Raw genomic sequence first — 18,071 nt, 5'->3', positions numbered from 1 at the left:
AGACTTAAAATTTAAATAATGATAAACCAATAAATAAAATTAACATAAAATTTTACTACTTATAATTCGTTTTGTCTACTGGACACTATAGATGAGAGTAACCTAAATTAGTCTTGTTCCAACAAATAAGTCGAGCACACAAAAAAAGTTGTAGGCATTGTGACCAGCGAATCTTCAGCACGCTTCGTCAGCGCGTCCCGTGCATAATCTGTTAAAAATAGAGCCCCTTGTCTCTGCTCAAGAGCCGTTGTCTACGGCACCACATGTTGACATATACTCCAATGCATTGTAACCCTTATTCCGAGAGTTATAAGAACCATCGTCCGTGTAAGCCTCGCTAAGGCTGCAGGCTTTTTTTTTATTTTTGTCTCAATGATACTTTATTATACAGCCATGATAACTAATACAATGATGCAGCTAGTTTTTATGTTAGGAATTTTCCCATATTGAAACAATCTCAACGAATATGAAAAATATATAATATTTGGAGGGTGCTTTAAAAATGAAACTGAATAGAATGCTTTAATTCATTATAATAATAATATAATAATAAATTACATAAAATATTTTTATTAATACAATTAATATTAGAACACGTATAAACATTTAATTTTTTTATTAATTACAATGGTATTTGACTACTTACAAAACTAAATTGCTGTATTGTTAATGGATTATTTGCTTTTATTTTTTTCAAAAATTCTATTTACATTAAAAAAAATACACATACTAACGAAAAATGTTGACCCATTGACATTTCTTAAGCCTTAAAAATAATCTCGTCCACAAACTAAAATAATATATTGGTGATAAAGCTACGTCCGCTATGGTGCGTTCTTCTCATAATTAGCCCAAAATAAACCTGTCCCTCTCCTCCGAGGCACTCTTGCCTCTCGCCTATCCTCTCGCACCTCATAACGTCTAATTATATACCAAAAAGTAACATTAGTCATAAGGTACCAATCCAGTACATGAATTAATGTTACCGTTAATTATTATTATTAGTTTCTTCTTTTCTTTGGTAGAACACGAAGTATATAGTAGATGATTGAATATGTATATGAAGGTATATGAAGTCACGTATAATTATTAATAATTATAAGCACTTGACTTGTAATAACTTAAATATCATGATCAACTGCGCCACAGGCAATGTCACGATCTTTATCTAATTAATAAGTCAAATTATATATTTTATTCTGTGCCACTTAAGTCAATTCGTAACCACAGCGAATAATAAAAAAAAAATGCAAGTGTCAACTTAGAATATAATATAATAGATTCTAAGTATTCTTGCCAAAAATTAAAAGATTGCTGCCATGGAGCGGAGAGAAGGTTTCATTGCAAATAAAATCGAAATATGTATTTTTTTTTCGAGTAGGCTCTTATGAATCGTATCTATGATCTTCATTTTACAAGTTTAATTAAATGTAATGCTATAATATTTATTTATTTAAAAAAAATATTAGCTTGTAAGTGTTACATTATTTGGCAAAGGTCTCATCTTGAAGGTTTGGAGCATTCTGCCTCGCTGCAATAAGGGGTTTGCACTTGTGGCGGAATTTCATCTGACCCATGCAAATACCCTTACTCACAAATTAAGCACATCGAAAGGCAACGATATTTACCCGGTCTTGAAACCACAATTTTTGTTTATAATCTAAATTGTATTACAATATAATATTAGATATGAATTATACGAGCATTTATCTAAAGCTGTTAAATTTGGACTAAATAATTATTATAAATTGACTCATTTAAATTATCAAAATGTAAAATACATTAATAATCAAATTATCCTTCCAAGAAGTGTAACTGAGTCAGCGCGCTTTGTCCTAAGTAGATCTGATAGGAAGAAATATGGACAGACCTTGAAGATATTGTTTTCGTTCACTTCACATTGAACTTTTGAGTTGGTGAGTTGAATAAAGGTCGTTAAATTTATATTAATATCGATATAGTAACATATACTCTATATACACAACGAATATAACTTTATAGTAATAAAATTGTTTCTCAATCAATGCAGAGCCAAAACTACTGAGTAGGGAACTGAAATTTGGATCGTCTTACATTTTTTTTATACAGAAGCATCCGCTAGGAACGTATTTTTGAAAATTTCAACGCTAAGAAGGGAATTGGACATTGTATGCAATTTACTTGTAAAAAGATGGTACCGGTAGTAAAAATGTAAAGTATTAAGACTGTGAACATTTGTCTGTTCAAATTGTTACAAAATGAACGTTCAACGTATCCTAATAAAATTGGCACCTAAGATTATGTCGTGAGATAATTCACACGGACAGACAGGATATTTTTTAATTTATTTTTATTTAAAAAATGATTGGGAAATTGTTAATTCACATTCACAGTAACAGTCTGTGAATATCCCACTGCCAGGCTAAGGCCCCCTCTCCCTTTTTGAGAAGAAGGTTTGGAGCTTATTCCACCATGCTGCTCCAATGCAGGTTGGTAAAATACACATGTGGCAGAATCTCAGTGAAATTTTACACATGCAGGTTTCCTCGGGATGTTTTCCTTCACCGTCAAGCACATGATGGGTTATAATAAAAAAATTAGCACATGAAAATTCAGTGCTACTTTTTTTTATTCACGGGTACTTACCACTGTGCCATCTCGGCTTTTTACCAAAATATTTATAAAAAACGTAAAACACAATTTTTACAAATATTAAAATCTCACTTCGCTTAACTTTAATATATTTAAAGAAAATATACATTTTTACAAGCATGCAGTCCTAATATATTTAGATATATATATTTATCTAAATAACACATAAAACTACGTGTAACCTATTATAGATTTTAATAATAATTCTAAATTTAGTAACAATTACTTTGTTTCATATTTCTTACAAGCTTTTAATTAACTTTACCTGCGAATTTAGTAATTTGTGCACTTTTGTTGGTGACGTTAAATTACGCACTAATTTAAAAAAAAAAACACTGCTTAAAAACTTTTTCATATATGTTATTTATACATCGTCAAGTATTTGAAAGTGAAACAGAAATTCTTGTTATTATCTGTAAAATTATACAAGTAAAAGTCAAAAGCTTATCATGATAGAAGCTTGCGATTCGCGCACTAACAAACCATTTCAAATCTAACTACTGAAGGCGGTCACCTCTCACACACTCGTAATAAACGACCAGTCGTTAACTTTACGACGAGTATCATTATATATATTACTATACCATACATGTATAATAGAGTAGTTGTAGAGTTCAAAGTGAAACGCTTTTCAGCCCTTTTTTTTAACTACGAATTTTTAAGCGTCTTTCAGCAATAATTTAAATTTTTGGCAAATAAGTTTTCCTATTATGGTCATCATCCAAATTATTCATAAAAATCGGCAAAAAACTTTTTGTACTATTATTTCAAACGCAATAAATTTAAATCAAAGTGAAATTATTACTATTATCGAAAATTTTAACACAATATGTACATACACGTTAGGTAGAAAACAAATCTTAAGTATATTATGTATAACAATAATTATATCTAATAAAGTATTATTTTCCAAATCTAAATATCTAATAAAGTAGTATTTTTTTTAACGTGCTGTTAGCTATGTATTATATAAACAAATAAATAATAAACAACAATTCAATTTTAATAATATTTGTGAAACATTACTTATATAAATTTTCAAGTTGATCATGTAATACTAATAAAAATACGCAAGCGATTTTATTGGTTGTTTAAATCAAAAGCAAACAAAAAATTTCGTGGAAAATTTTATTTCAATTACATCTTATATTAATATTTTAAATAAAGAACATGTGTGTTCGTATATCCAATAAAATATATTTTAATATTCAAATAAAGAGAAGTTAGTCGCCAAATGTCTTTGTTATTGTGATCAAATAGTTTTTCCAATGACATAGTTATTATCGCATTAACATAAATATTCATAGGAAAGTCATTTATAATCGAAAAGCAATCATGACATCAACGGTACCGCTGGAGAGTCCTAGAGGACATTAGCATTTGTCGAGGGGCGTCGCGGACGGAAATAGCCGGTCGCGTCACCAATGCATCGTTTGCTTTATGCCCAGTTATTGCAAGCCTCTCGGTTTAATTGCACCCAAACGCCATTTCGAAGATTTGTGCGACGTCACATTTGGCGCGAAACATGACAAATCACCTGTCACGCGCGCACAGACTATATACACCCAAGTTGTTTTTTTTATAGATTTTATACGCTGTCCGAAAAATTGCGACGTATATTGAACGCTTTTAATTAGGATGTGTTAAATTGCTTTTCCGTGTCGCAGTACGATTTAGGGCGCATGGAGGCCGGTCCATTTATTTCAGGAATAACAAAGTGCATCCATGTTACATCGGCTGTATTAAACTTTTATTGCCTTCAGTGCCATTCTTTAGTCGCCGCGAGTGCGAACACGCCGTTAATTACGCCCAAAACCATTTAAAAAGATTTATTATATTTATTTTTAAAATGCGGTACTGCGCCTATGGAAAATTATTTTCTCATTTATATACGACATAAATACCCAAACAACTGCTCTTTATGTACTGCAAAATCAAATTTTAAGTACAAAATGTTGTAGTACCACAAAAAAAAAAGAAATCTCTAATATATGGTACAGTCTTTATTGTGACATCAATCCTACCTTCGTGATCTATGTACAGTCTCACCATAACATAAAATATTAAGACATATCGTAAATCAAACGCCATATATACCAAAACAGCTTACAGAGCAAGACAACTTCACTTTCAGTTCAAAAGTGCGCGCAGTCCGTCCGTGTCAACTAATTTTAATAGCCTTGATTTGTCGTTTTTTTTCTTCCACCGTTTCATGTTTACTCTCGTTTATTCGCCACGATCTCAGGGCTGCGTGCGAAGTGCATTGCCCCGTACCGAAATAAATTGTCGCGACGCAGTGTCGTGCAACGTGCGTACAACCGGTACCGATGTCGATTGGATAAGGATTTGGGGATGTGTCACAAAGGCTCATTGGGTGGGTGATTTCATTACGATTTAGATAAGGTATCTTTCGTATCCTAATAAGTTACAAATTTTAAAATATATAATTTTTTAATACTTTTCAAATGCATAGCTTGTTGCTTATATAGTAAAATTAATTTAATAATATAAAAATAAAACAAACGATAACTTGTTTGTATCAAAGAATTACAAATGTAATTTAAGCAAAAAAAACCCAATGCCAGCCATACGTTATAACTTGCGTACACATTCCCGCCAAAACGAGCTGTCACTTTCGCTTCACCATTCTATGTGTAATGTTCAGAGCCGCATCTGTTGATACAAATACATCTTGACTCCAAGTTAATACAGCAATGTAACTTATAGCATTTTTATTTTCACTTGATCGTACGTATGGCCGTTTACACGTACGTATGTTCCACTTTTTATGCGTTGTTGACACTTGACTTTTTACAAAACATCTTCATTTCATTCAACGTTTACACACATCTTTAGTGTATTCATTTTGAATTTCGAATGAAATACTTGTTTGTTAAGCTGAAACAGTTAAAGTAACATTACGGCTAAAATGACAAGAAGTTTTTACACAATAATAAGTCGTTTTATTTTGAATGCATTATAAAGGAATATATTACAAAGTAGGTAAAGCATTAGATGACTAAACTTGTTTTAGAGGACTAACTTATTATTTGTAGTTTTATGATGATTTGTCTGTGACACTAGGGTCCAGATTTTAAACGTTAATTGCGATTAAATCTATGCCGACTAGTACGATTGAATACAAAAATCAGTTATTAGACGCTACTTAGTAACATTTAAATTTATATTGTATTCTTTTTTAAGCCTATAACAAAGAAATTGTTTGTTTTGTTTCTTTTGTATTTGTATCGAATTTGGAACAATTTGTTCTTTATAGAAAAAATACTATAAAAGTACGTTAAAACTCTCCTTGTATTGATAAATGATGGAAACATATTTATCTTTTTTGTTATTTTATATAAAATAGAAGTAATTGCCGCTGTCGTCATACTTTATGAATTATTTCTTTAATAATAACAGGCTTTTAATTATGAGGTATACATGCACTACTTACGATAATATATTTTTTATAAATAAATATAATTAATACGAAATATTAAATTAATATCTATAAACATTTTGTACGTCGTGATTCACATTTAGTTTAAATAATTTCACGAAGATAATAAAAATATATAATATAATTTGAATTATATTATCGATCGTTAAACTACGCGTCCTATACAAATTATGAATATATATAGAAAAATTCCTACTAACGTTGGTGCTTCGCTCACAAAGCGTGAGTCAGCGACTTCCAAGCATCCTGCTCTTATTGTTGATCGGCAGCAAGTTAACAAGTTTTATGAATCACCAGCTAAAATACCCACTGGTCATGAACTAACCAATAGAACATCGCGAACGTCTTCTTACTTGTATTATCGCCTACATTACGAGCTACCTGAATATAAATCTTATAACTTCACATCGACATAATGAGAGGTATATCACATACAATATATGATGCCCGTCTCGACTTCGTGTGGGTAATTTAAGGATAATATTCTGTGTTAAGATAAGATATTTAATCAATGGGATATATATAAAGAATTATTAAGAGCTTATCTCATATATATATTGTAATACTTCTAAAACTTCTTGTTGAAATTGCAAAGTGCAAAAGTCAACATTTGTTCTGAGAAAAAGTTTAACATTAATATGTTATTTATTTTGATAATAGTATTATTTCGATTTTATTACAACTAAACTAATTTCTATTGATATTTTGGAGACCTACAAATATCTCACGTAATGTTTTTGTATCTTTAATGGTTATGGCAGCATTTACTTCGAAAGCGCCTGCACCGACAATTTTCTCTTTGAGTTCGTCGACATATTATGCTATATTTCAAACAATATACAAATATTAACATATTATATATGTAGCTTATGTATAACGTAAAACTATTAACTATCTTCCGTGCAGTGACGGAGAAAGAATACATTTCACTGCCCCTCTCTTTCCCATGGGTGTCGTAAGAGGCGACTAAGGGATATCTGAGCGACCATCTGCTCATCTGGTGGTAGGATGCTAACATCCGCCTGGCTTGTTACCACCGTACGCATGGTGAAAAACTCGTGAAGTGGCTTGCAGCCGCGTTTCGAGGTCAGCCAGCGTACAGCCAGAGCCCGAGCGAGTATTGCCGCGATGGGTGTTGGTCCAACTGGAGACGGCTGTTGAACCAATGCCGGGGGAAACTGTATTGACCTGCCGGTCAGGGAGACCCGAAGAAACGGCTGTTCCGCTGGCCGCCCGTGGCATAGTACAGGGGCCCGAGCGTGCCTAACCAGCTCGTGAGGCTGCCCCACCAGGCCACGCATAATCTCGGGGTGGACCGTCGTGCCGGTTGGTGACCGGTAGGTGGGGTCCCGGCGGCCACTTTCGGGGGGGTTCGGGGGCCCTTCCGTCCGGTGGGTCAGTGTATTTTTCCTTTTGGCAACCACTTGGGGAAACACGCCTCCACACTTTGCCCATCCCTATCGTGGCAATACATCGCTCGCTTCACGTCTCTTTTCCACTTCATTTTTCCCAAATGGCGCAACAAAAAAGAAATAACGGTCGTACAGCGGTGCACACCCCCACCATACCCTCGCTGTTTGAGGTCGAGTTCTCTAACATCCGAGGACTCCACACTAACCTCAACGCTGTCCACCACCATCTCGAGACAGCACGGCCAGCAATGTTGTTTCTCACGGAGACACAAATACACGGAGTATTTGCCGATACCAGCTACCTTAATTATCCCGGCTACACGCTTGAAGAATCCTTCAAAGCGAAAGCCGGAGTATGCTTGTTCGTCAGGACGGATGTTTGCTGTCACCGACTGCGCTGCTTGGAGGACCCCTCCTTCTCCATGTTGGTGGTACGTGTGGACCTGGTTCGTCAGAGCCGAGTCTACGTGTGCCTCTACAGATCCCACAATGGTGACTTGGAGACAAGCCGATTATTTGACCATCTTAGTCGGGTGGCAGATGCTGCGCAAGAGCAATTTCCTAACGCGGAATTGGTGTTTTTGGGGGACTTTAATGCTCAAAACGAATCCTGGTTGAAATCCCTCAAAACTGACCATGCTGGAAGGACTGCTCATGCTTTTGCTCTCACACATGACTTGACCCAACTGGTTGATCAGCCCACCAGGATCCCAGACATTGATGGGCAAGCACCTTCTCTACTGGACCTTCTGCTGACTTCTCACCCGGTGGAATATCAGGTTGTGGTTCAGGCTCCTCTTGGCTCTTCGGACCACAGCCTTATTTCTACCAGAGTGCCACAGGCCAAGCTGCCGCCACTAGCGGTATGCAAACGTCGCGTTTGGCACTATAAGTCGGCGGATTGGGACGGTATGCGCGATTACTATGCGTCGGTCCCTTGGAAGGAACGTTGCTTCAGTGGGAATGACCCGACAGCTAGTGCCGCTGCTGTTGCTGGCGAGATCATGCTGGGAATGGAATACTACATTCCTAGCTTAGATCTCGTCAGTAGGAGTACGCGTAACCGTTGGTTCACTCGTGAATGTGCCGATGCTGTATCATCTAAGCAGGCGGCATATCGCAAGTGGATCAACGGCTGCATTAGCGGGGCATCTAACATTGACTCACTGAAAGCAAACTATAATAAAAATTCCAAGTCCTGTAGAAAGGCATACACGAGAGCGGATGCACAGCGCATTGTACAGATTGGTCATGACCTTGTTTCGCATCCTAGGGGCTCCCGTAGCTTCTGGCGTCTGACCAAGTCTGTGCAAAACAATTTCTGCCAACCTTCGCTGCCACCGCTCAGAAATCCGGACGGATCGCTAGCTCACAGTCCGCAAGAGCAAGCTGATCTCCTGGCTAAACTCTTTGCCGACAATTCCGTCATCGATGATTGTAGTGCACTGCCACCTACAATACCTGCATGTGGTCATACGATGCCTGACATTAAAATCAGGCAACGTGATGTGCGTGCGGAGCTGCAATCACTTGATGTACGGAAAGCTAGCTAGGTCCCGATGGAATACCAGCCATAGTGCTGAAGAAGTGCGCAGCGGAGCTGTCTCCTGTGTTAACGCGCCTGTTCCAACTTTCTCTCTCTTCGGGAAGTGTGCCGGAGGCTTGGAGAAGAGCTAATGTGCAAGCGGTTCCCAAAAAAGGGGATCGGTCTGACCCGGCAAATTATCGGCCAATAGCTATCACCTCAGTACTTTGTAAGGTGATGGAACGGATTTTAAACAACCAACTGATCCATTACCTAGAAGATCACTGCCTAATTAATGATCGTCAGTACGGGTTTCGACCAAAACGGTCCACAGGTGATCTTCTAGCGTACGTAACACACCTCTGGGGTGAAGCTATCGACAAGCATGGAGAATCGTTGGCTGTCAGCCTCGATATCTCCAAGGCTTTCGACAGGGTCTGGCACAGAAGTCTTCTCTCCAAGCTACCGGCATATGGTCTGCCTGCTCAGCTATGCACCTGGATTGCCAGCTTCCTACACAAGCGTAGCCTTCGTGTTTTAGTAGATGGTTGCGCTTCACAATTCTATGTAGTGAATGCTGGGGTCCCCCAGGGATCTGTGCTATCTCCCACACTCTTTCTTTTGCATATCAATGATATGCTCTCCCTTGGGAACATACATTGCTATGCAGATGATAGTACAGTGCATGGTGGATACCACGGACGCGCAGTGGCTGGGCGGGCGGAAACTGAGGAGAGGCGGGAGAATCTTGTCATTGAACTCGATAGGACGTTAGAGCTCATCGCCAAATGGGGCTCTAATAATCTTGTTGAGTTTAATGCCAAGAAAACACAGGTATGCGCTCTCACGGCGAAAAAGTCAACATTTTCCCCTCTTCCCTCCCTCTGTGGTACTCCGCTGGTGATGCAAAGCAAAATCGCCATGCTGGGGATTGACGTTCGCTGCGACCTTAGTCCAAGGGATTACATCGAGGCTGTTATAAAAACAGCTTCACGGAAACTCGGAGTTCTGAACAAGGTGCGGCGCTTTTTCACGCCTCAACAACTGTGCCTGCTGTACAAAACACAGGTACGGTCTTGCGTGGAATATTGCTCGCACCTTTGGGATGGCTCCGCTAAGTACCTACTTGAGGCCTTGGACCGGTTGCAGCGACGTGCCGTACGCATTATTGGCGACGTAAAGGTCACAAACACCCTTGAACCTTTACAATTGCGTCGTGAGATAGCAGCACTGAGCGCTTTCTATCGACTGTATCACGGCGAGTGCTCTGAGGAATTATTCTCTCTAATCCCTGCTTCCCCCTTCCTTCTTAAGTCCACGCGAGCTGGTTCTCGATGTCACCGCCTAACTGTGACATCAATTCCATCGCGTACAAAGAAATTTGGCAACTCCTTTCTTTGTCGCACTTCCAAAAAATGGAATTCCTTACCAGCTCACGTGTTCCCCTCCTCTTACAACCCGGGTTCCTTCAAACGAGGCGTGAAGAGGCATCTTGCGGGCCGGCAAGGCGAAGGCGGCTAGTGCAGAACGTTTTTCCCGTCTATACTGGCCGTCGTCGCGTTTGGACTCTACTACCACTTACCATCAGGTGGAGTAGAGTCATTTGCCCTCCCGGCGAATATAAAAAAAAAAAATAATAATAATAAAATAAAAACCATATCTATTGGATGGAATAAGTAAAGTACTTTTTACGTAAAACCGGAAAAACAACAAACAAACAAATATTACCTTTATAATTTTAGTAAGACGACCGATCTATATGTATAATAATTAAGAAAACTCAAGTGAATAAAGCACGAAATATCGTTAAAGAAAACTTATTCAATATAATTTCGAGTACATATGTTTATTATACAGGGGTTTATTTTCTTTACAATTATTAAAAAACAGCCTCCTCTTTGAAATCCAAGATAACATCAATCAAAAACTCTACTTAAATTAAAAAATGTTAATGGCTTAAAAAATATACTTAATTTCCTTACACATTAAAAACAAATTCATTTATATTTTCAAGAATTCAGTTAGTAATACAAATAAATATTAAAAAAGGACCTCTAAAATTAACCACAACGATCAAATACCAATCACCACTTCAACCGTTCGATAGACGTAATCAAAAATAATTGTCCAAAAACCAATGGACAAACCACAAAAACTCGCGTAGATTATGTTATTTCACCCGTTCGATTCTCGATCTCGACGACAAAATGAAAAAAAACTTTTCTTAATAGCTTTTGTGCTTTATTTATTTAATAATAAGAGTTAATTTAAAATTTTCGACAAACGAGAATAAATTTGTCGGTGTTTAATCCAGTGAGCAGTCGTTGTTCGTCGGGTGACGGGTTCGACCATCCGTGAACCTAAGTACAGTTCGCAGATGCATTAAATCAAAGAATAGTTAATATAATTTTACAATCAAACAATTTAAAAAAGTAAATTAATTATCTTATATTTGACGTACCTTTTCCTGTGTATTTTATGTTTACTTTTTAGTTTAATTTTTATCAGAAGAATTATCATTATTTCAAGAGTTATAAGTAAATTGTACACCTCATTGGTTTCGAATCTGAATAACAAAATAATTTTAATAAAAAACCAAATTTCTCGTCTCTCTTTAATATTTCGCGATGTGAATCTTTTAAATGTTATTTTTATTATTACATTCTTACTAGATTGCCTGTATAAATTCAAAATAGAATGGTGTTTTTGCTATCTCTACTTCGTAGTAGGATCAAACGCAGGAAGGGGCGGTTCGTCTCAGACCAGTTTGGGCCGCACGGCTCCACGGCTCACCACTCGTTCACCTCTCATACCTTTACGACATTCATGTAATTTTAATGCCAATTATAAATATTTTAAGTGTTTTAAATCAAAATAAAAACTAACATAAATAATTTATCGTTTATCGAATTCAATGTACTAATCACTAATTTTTGTAGAAGTTATTATTATATTATAAGAATAATAAGTTAGTTCACATTAAATATTTAAGTTAATCATAAAGGTTTTGTGAGTCTCAACGTTCATACGATGCGCTCCCAATAGGACATGAAATGTCATTACTGAACACGAAAACGTCGCGTCTATATATTTAATATAAAACAAAACAAAACGTAAAACGCAAACGAGTTACGATCATGGAAAGGGGTGCTTCATTCCCATAGCATTCTACGTCATTCGAACGCTATAATTTAAAAAGGGTTAAGACAAAAAAATCTTAATTCGAAGTGACACCCCACATGTGCAGCCATCCGGTCGAAGATACCAAGATTTAAAGCCGTACTACACACGTCATTAAAACATCGCTGTCAAGTGAAGAAATCATTTGGATGCTCTCGCGTTTCCTCCCGTATTATTTATCCGAGAGATTATAAACAGATGTTATTCGACTATAAATCTTTGTCTCATGGCACATGAAAAGACGTATGTATGTACTGTAATGTACTCGTAGCGGAGCTTTCTGCGTCTTTCGCTATCATAAATATATCGGACATAAAGTTTTAAAACTAAAGTTCTTCAATTTTAAATTCTTATCAATTAAAGAGGTTTACAATTAAAATATATATACATAGATCGACGGCCTTTTTTTAGTAGTTAACTTGTAGCAGTTGGTCCTGCGCCTGAGCTTGGATGAAGGAATGAACTTGGATGAAGAAATGACTTGTTATTTCTGAATTAACATTTTACAAAAGCTACCACTGGTGCTTGGAAACGACCATAAACGAATTATTCTTTTTCCCGTTCCTATTTGGTGGTAAGGCTATGTCTATATCTGGGAATATACTACTAACTCGTCAGATATTCTCCACTGGCTATGGGCCTGCATAACCTGTCTACTTAATACCATAAAAAATACATTTACATATAAATTGTATACAACTAAATGAATGATAATCATTGTCAAAATAATACTTGAACAGAATTTAAAAAAAACTGTCGAAATATTAAAGTAAAAAAACAATTTTATTGGAATAAGAATAAAGATAATAAAATCGAATAGAGCTTCTATACTAATTGGATATTTTATACATCCAAAGGAGTTAGGTCACGAATATCTCGAATCAAGATATCGACAAATCGATTGTGGCCGAGATATGAGTGTACGATTTTATCTCGTTTAGCCCATCCAAGAAGTTATTAACGGACACCCGGCCAAGATGGATGGAGTGGCATTTTTTCACTGTAACCAAGAATCATGTTAGTGCTCACAAAAAAAAAATTGTAGCCGTTTTAGTGTAATTAATTATATTGAACTTAATATAAATTAAGATTATCTTGATGTCAAAAGATTGATTTTCGATAGCTTCTGTTCTAAATCTTTTGGAAGTGTCTCAATTGCTTGTTAGAAAATAACAATATTATTTCAAGGTCGTACTTTTCAAATACCAGATATTGCATTATTTATTTGATTTTTTTATTAAAAACTCGAAACGTACGTAACTTCGAAAGGATAACAAGAATTAAAAAATAATTGTCACTGGTTCGCTAATATAAAAGATAAAAGACATGCGTTACATTAATTTCTAAAGTAAAATAAATAAAATGGATTTATAAAATTTATTACCTCAGACAAAGCAAAAAGCTAAGCCAATTAACTAATTATGTCACTTTTGTCATACCTTATCGTACCTCTAAAGGATATAATAAAACACTGTATACCTTCGGTTTAATCGAGTACACACTCAATAATGACCGAAGCACGAATCCATACAACGTTTTCTTTGGGCGGGAAAAGAAAACAGTCGTCTTGGCCCGCGTTTTTATATAATCTCAATCTATTGAGAAAGTAAATCATTAGAAATCTTGCTTATTTTACACTAGTTCCTTTCATTTAAAGTGCGTTATACTTATGCAATGATCATGACCGTTTATTGAAGAAAAAATATATTTTATTTACTTATTGATTTAAAATTATATGTCTATAAAGGATTTAAAGTATAGAATTCTGCCAATAGTACTATATTAGCTTTTCACTTATATTAGCCTTTTAGTCTCGCTGCTATACCGTAAACGATGTAACCATCAAAAATGTCTCACCCAGGGTGGAATGTGACATTTTATTAAATTCTTATTTGGCAGCGAGTGTTGCAGCCGCGTGGCACGCGACGTCGCGACGACTACACGCTACCACTCGCGATACTTCACCGATTTATACCAGCATTCTTTTGATTTACTACGATCTATGGTTTTATTTGAATATTCACTAAGTTATTATACAGACACATAATCTAACAGGGCTTTCTTATTGTTTACAGATACGACAGCGCCTTATGTGTTGTATAAGGATGGAGTGGAACGCGCTCCGCCTGGTACGCAATGGGGCGGCGCTGTTTTGGACGGAGGCTACCAAGCCATGCAACATCAGAGCCCTGGCGGACCTTCACCACAACCCGAGCCACAACTCGCCTCTCCAGCCCCTTCACCCTATCCTCCCGCACCACCGCCACCAGATCAATCAGCGGACGAGGCAGCTCAGCAACTGGCCCAGCAACAAGCTCAACAACAGGCTCAACAACAAGCTCAACAACAACAAACATCGCCAGATCATTTGCAAGTAGATCAACAGCTGCAAAATCAACCGCAACCAACGGCGCAAGATCATCTTGACAGAACTCCTTGCTTCGTTCCACAACCGGACTTACAACAACAATACGCTACGCCCTACTTCAAAGAAACGAGACCGACTAGTCACATGCTTGGAACCGGTGGATTTCCGCTACATTACTTAAAACAAAATGGCGGAGTTCTTTCACTAGAGGGCCCGCTGGATCAGTATGCAACTCCAGACTTACGGCATTTACCAGACATCGTACAACCCGAGCCACCCAAGCCTCGAAAACACAATCCCAACTCTGAACTTCGCCTTTTCAAGTGCCTGACCTGCGGCAAAGACTTCAAGCAAAAATCTACATTGCTACAGCACGAGCGCATCCACACGGACTCGAGACCTTATGGTTGCCCGGAGTGCGGCAAGCGGTTTCGCCAGCAGTCCCACCTGACGCAGCATCTGCGCATCCACGCGAACGAGAAACCGTACGCGTGTGTGTACTGCCCGCGCTCGTTCCGGCAGCGCGCCATCCTCAACCAGCACCTGCGCATCCATTCCGGTGAGAAGCCATATACGTGCGGCGAGTGCGGCAAACATTTCCGCCAGAAGGCCATCCTGAACCAGCACGTCCGCACACACCAAGGCGAGCGCTATTCACAGATATATGCCCCGCCCCGGTCCCCGCATGCGTTGCCCGCACTGACTCGATGCGTTCGCGTCACTGCTGGCGCCGCCTGCGATCCCCGCCGCCCCTCACCCGTTCGATTCGGTCTCGCATCCATTGGCCTTCCTATCAGACAAATTCTCGGTCCCCTCGTCGCCCGCTTAACGGAGGGCGCTCGCGAGACGCGGAACCGATCGCCGGACGCTCCTGTAACCGTCCTCAGTTCGATTAACCCACTCGTCGATAATCCTTACGTGGACGAATCGGACTCGTAACTGACCAAAATGTTCAATTTTTGCAGACGTTTCACCGCACCTAATCTTCAAGAACGGGACGACGCCGACGTTGTGGCCTCAAGATGTGCCGTTCCCTCCCGATGAAAACAAGGAGGAAGTGCAGTCGACCTATGGAGACACGGATGGGCAGAATGGTGAACAACGTGGATCTTGCTTCTCACCAGGTGATACGGCACAGTACCCCGCTTACTTCAAAGATACTAAGGGTCTTAACCATGCCGTCTTCGGTTCTAGTCTTTCACTTCAGTATCTGAAAGGTGGAAAACTACCGGATGTACTAGGCGGACGAGCAATGCCTCTTTATGTGCGCTGTCCAATTTGCCAAAAAGAATTCAAACAAAAGTCAACATTACTGCAACATGGCTGCATACATATAGAATCACGGCCATACCCATGTCCAGAGTGTGGTAAGCGTTTTCGTCAGCAGTCACATCTAACACAACATCTGCGCATTCACACAAATGAAAAGCCATATGGGTGTGTTTATTGTCCTCGATTTTTCCGGCAACGGACGATATTGAATCAACATCTCCGCATACATACAGGAGAGAAGCCGTACAAATGTACGCAGTGTGGAAAAGATTTCAGGCAAAAGGCGATACTCGACCAGCACACACGCACCCACCAGGGCGATCGACCATTCTGTTGCCCAATGCCCAACTGCCGGCGTCGGTTCGCTACGGAACCGGAAGTCAAAAAACACATTGATAACCACATGAACCCGCATGCGGCGAAGGCGCGACGGGCCGATGCAAAGACTCCGAGACCGCTGCCACCCGCGGCGGCTGTCGTGAAACCGGAGTTGTACTTCCCGCAGTGCTACGCACCGCCGTTCCAGCAGTTCCCTGCGACAAGCGCTGCCGAGTTCAAGCCGGCTGTAGGTCCGGGCTCGGCCGTAGCTTGCCTGCCCGCGCAGTGACCCGCGCCGCCGCGGTGGCCGCCCGCGCACCCGCCCCCGCACACGCCGCACGCGCCGCACACTCCGCACCACGACCTTTACATCGCCGATCGTCTCTACAATTAGGAGAGCCGGTCCCGACCGGCGGCGCGTTCCGTTCGGTTGCGGAAAACTTAAGTATACGACTCGCCTGTGCGAGCTTATGAGATTGAAATGTAATCGTTATCGGATCGCTGTAAAACACGCTTCGATCTGTAAATAATCGATATCTTTATACTCTATCGAAGGTCTGTCGCGAATGTACAGTTAAAGAGTATGCACACCATTAATAGTGTTACCGTTCAAAAAAGCGAGTATAGATAGCATTTTTGCCCCGTAATATTAAGTTACCACGTAAGAGTTAGGCTTCTCGGTGATTCTTCTGTCGATACGGTCGAAGCGTCCGTCAATATCTAAGCGGATCGAACCAGAGATTAGATTTAAAAAGTCTTCGTTGAAATATAAAGAAATAAGATTTGCTCTTTTACCACATTACAACATGTATTTCGCGATGAATGCTTTCGGTACATAATTGTGCCTATTTGTAATAAATATATATATATATATACATATTTTTTTAGATATTATGTTAACTTTATTTAGGAATGTTAGGATAAAATATCTGGCAGAAGTGTGGAAATTGTATAAAAGATGCTCAAAATTTCATTTAAGTTTTAATCTAGTTAATAAAATTTTCGCGTGAAATTTGAGCCAAAATTTAAATAATTCATAAAAGAATTTCTTGCAGATAAAAATTTTCAAAATTAACGACAGCTAAAAAGCAAGAATACGAACCAAAAACATAGGTTACCTTTTGCCATCAATACATATTTGTTTATTAGTACTTACAAAATATTCTGTTACTTTTAATGGATGCATTTACTGTTGAAGTAGATGAGTTTAATGTACGTATCACGTGACATTGTAGGTGCCAAATAATGTAACTTTTGAATTTTTTTCCATCAGCATATTTAATAGGCCTAGTTTAGGTTGTTACCAGTTTTTTCAACGATATGACAATTTGAGATGCATTTACGTGGAAGTGGAAAGGGTCAGACTGAGAAAGGACTGTGATAGCTAGGTAGGATAGGCGTCTATGTCGCTCACTTAGCATATAATTCGTGTACTTTGACGAAACGTGATTGTGAATCCTTTTTTGAGTCGAGCGTATGTTTTGAATTAACTTTCTGTTCCGTTTCTATGTTTTTTTTTTAAATTTAAATCGACTCAATTTGCCAAACCTTTTTATTCCTCGATTAATCAAAATTTTTAAACTTGTTTATAGCCAACCGTGCGCCTGCGCCGGTACGTGCTTGACTGATTCGATAAAGTAATCACAAGAGTGAGATTAGCGAATTTTACCATTTAGGTAATGTGTGTGATGTCGAAATATGCTTTGATGAAGGCTTCGGAGGGATGGTATGCCAGAGAAACGTTTTACTTAATTTTAGCTTAGACTACTGTCTTTCGAATTACCAAGCAATTCGACCATTCATCGCGAAATAATCTTAATATTTAAGAAGATTAAATATATATATGAATTTGTAAAGCCGTTGAAGTATCCTGGTACCGAACGAGACCTCGGTCATGTCGCGTCC

General features: G+C 38.5%; 1 protein-coding gene across 1 annotated transcript in view; it reads left to right on the top strand.

Annotated features, from left to right (window-relative positions):
* Nucleotides 1–16,455, top strand: part of LOC126774297 (myeloid zinc finger 1) — a 42,230-nt gene extending 25,775 nt beyond the window's left edge. The window contains exons 2-3 of the mRNA XM_050495751.1: nt 14,284–15,135; nt 15,542–16,455. Of these exons, the coding sequence (XP_050351708.1) occupies nt 14,284–15,135; nt 15,542–16,455 (1,766 nt within the window). The remainder of the gene's footprint in view (nt 1–14,283; nt 15,136–15,541) is intronic.
* The last annotated feature ends 1,616 nt before the right edge of the window (nt 16,456–18,071 follow it).

This window comes from Nymphalis io, chromosome 16 (genome assembly GCF_905147045.1).
Source record: "Nymphalis io chromosome 16, ilAglIoxx1.1, whole genome shotgun sequence".
In the NCBI taxonomy this organism is placed as follows: domain Eukaryota; kingdom Metazoa; phylum Arthropoda; class Insecta; order Lepidoptera; family Nymphalidae; genus Nymphalis; species Nymphalis io.
Note: the sequence above shows the minus strand (reverse complement) of the source record. Positions and strands in the feature narration are given on the sequence as shown.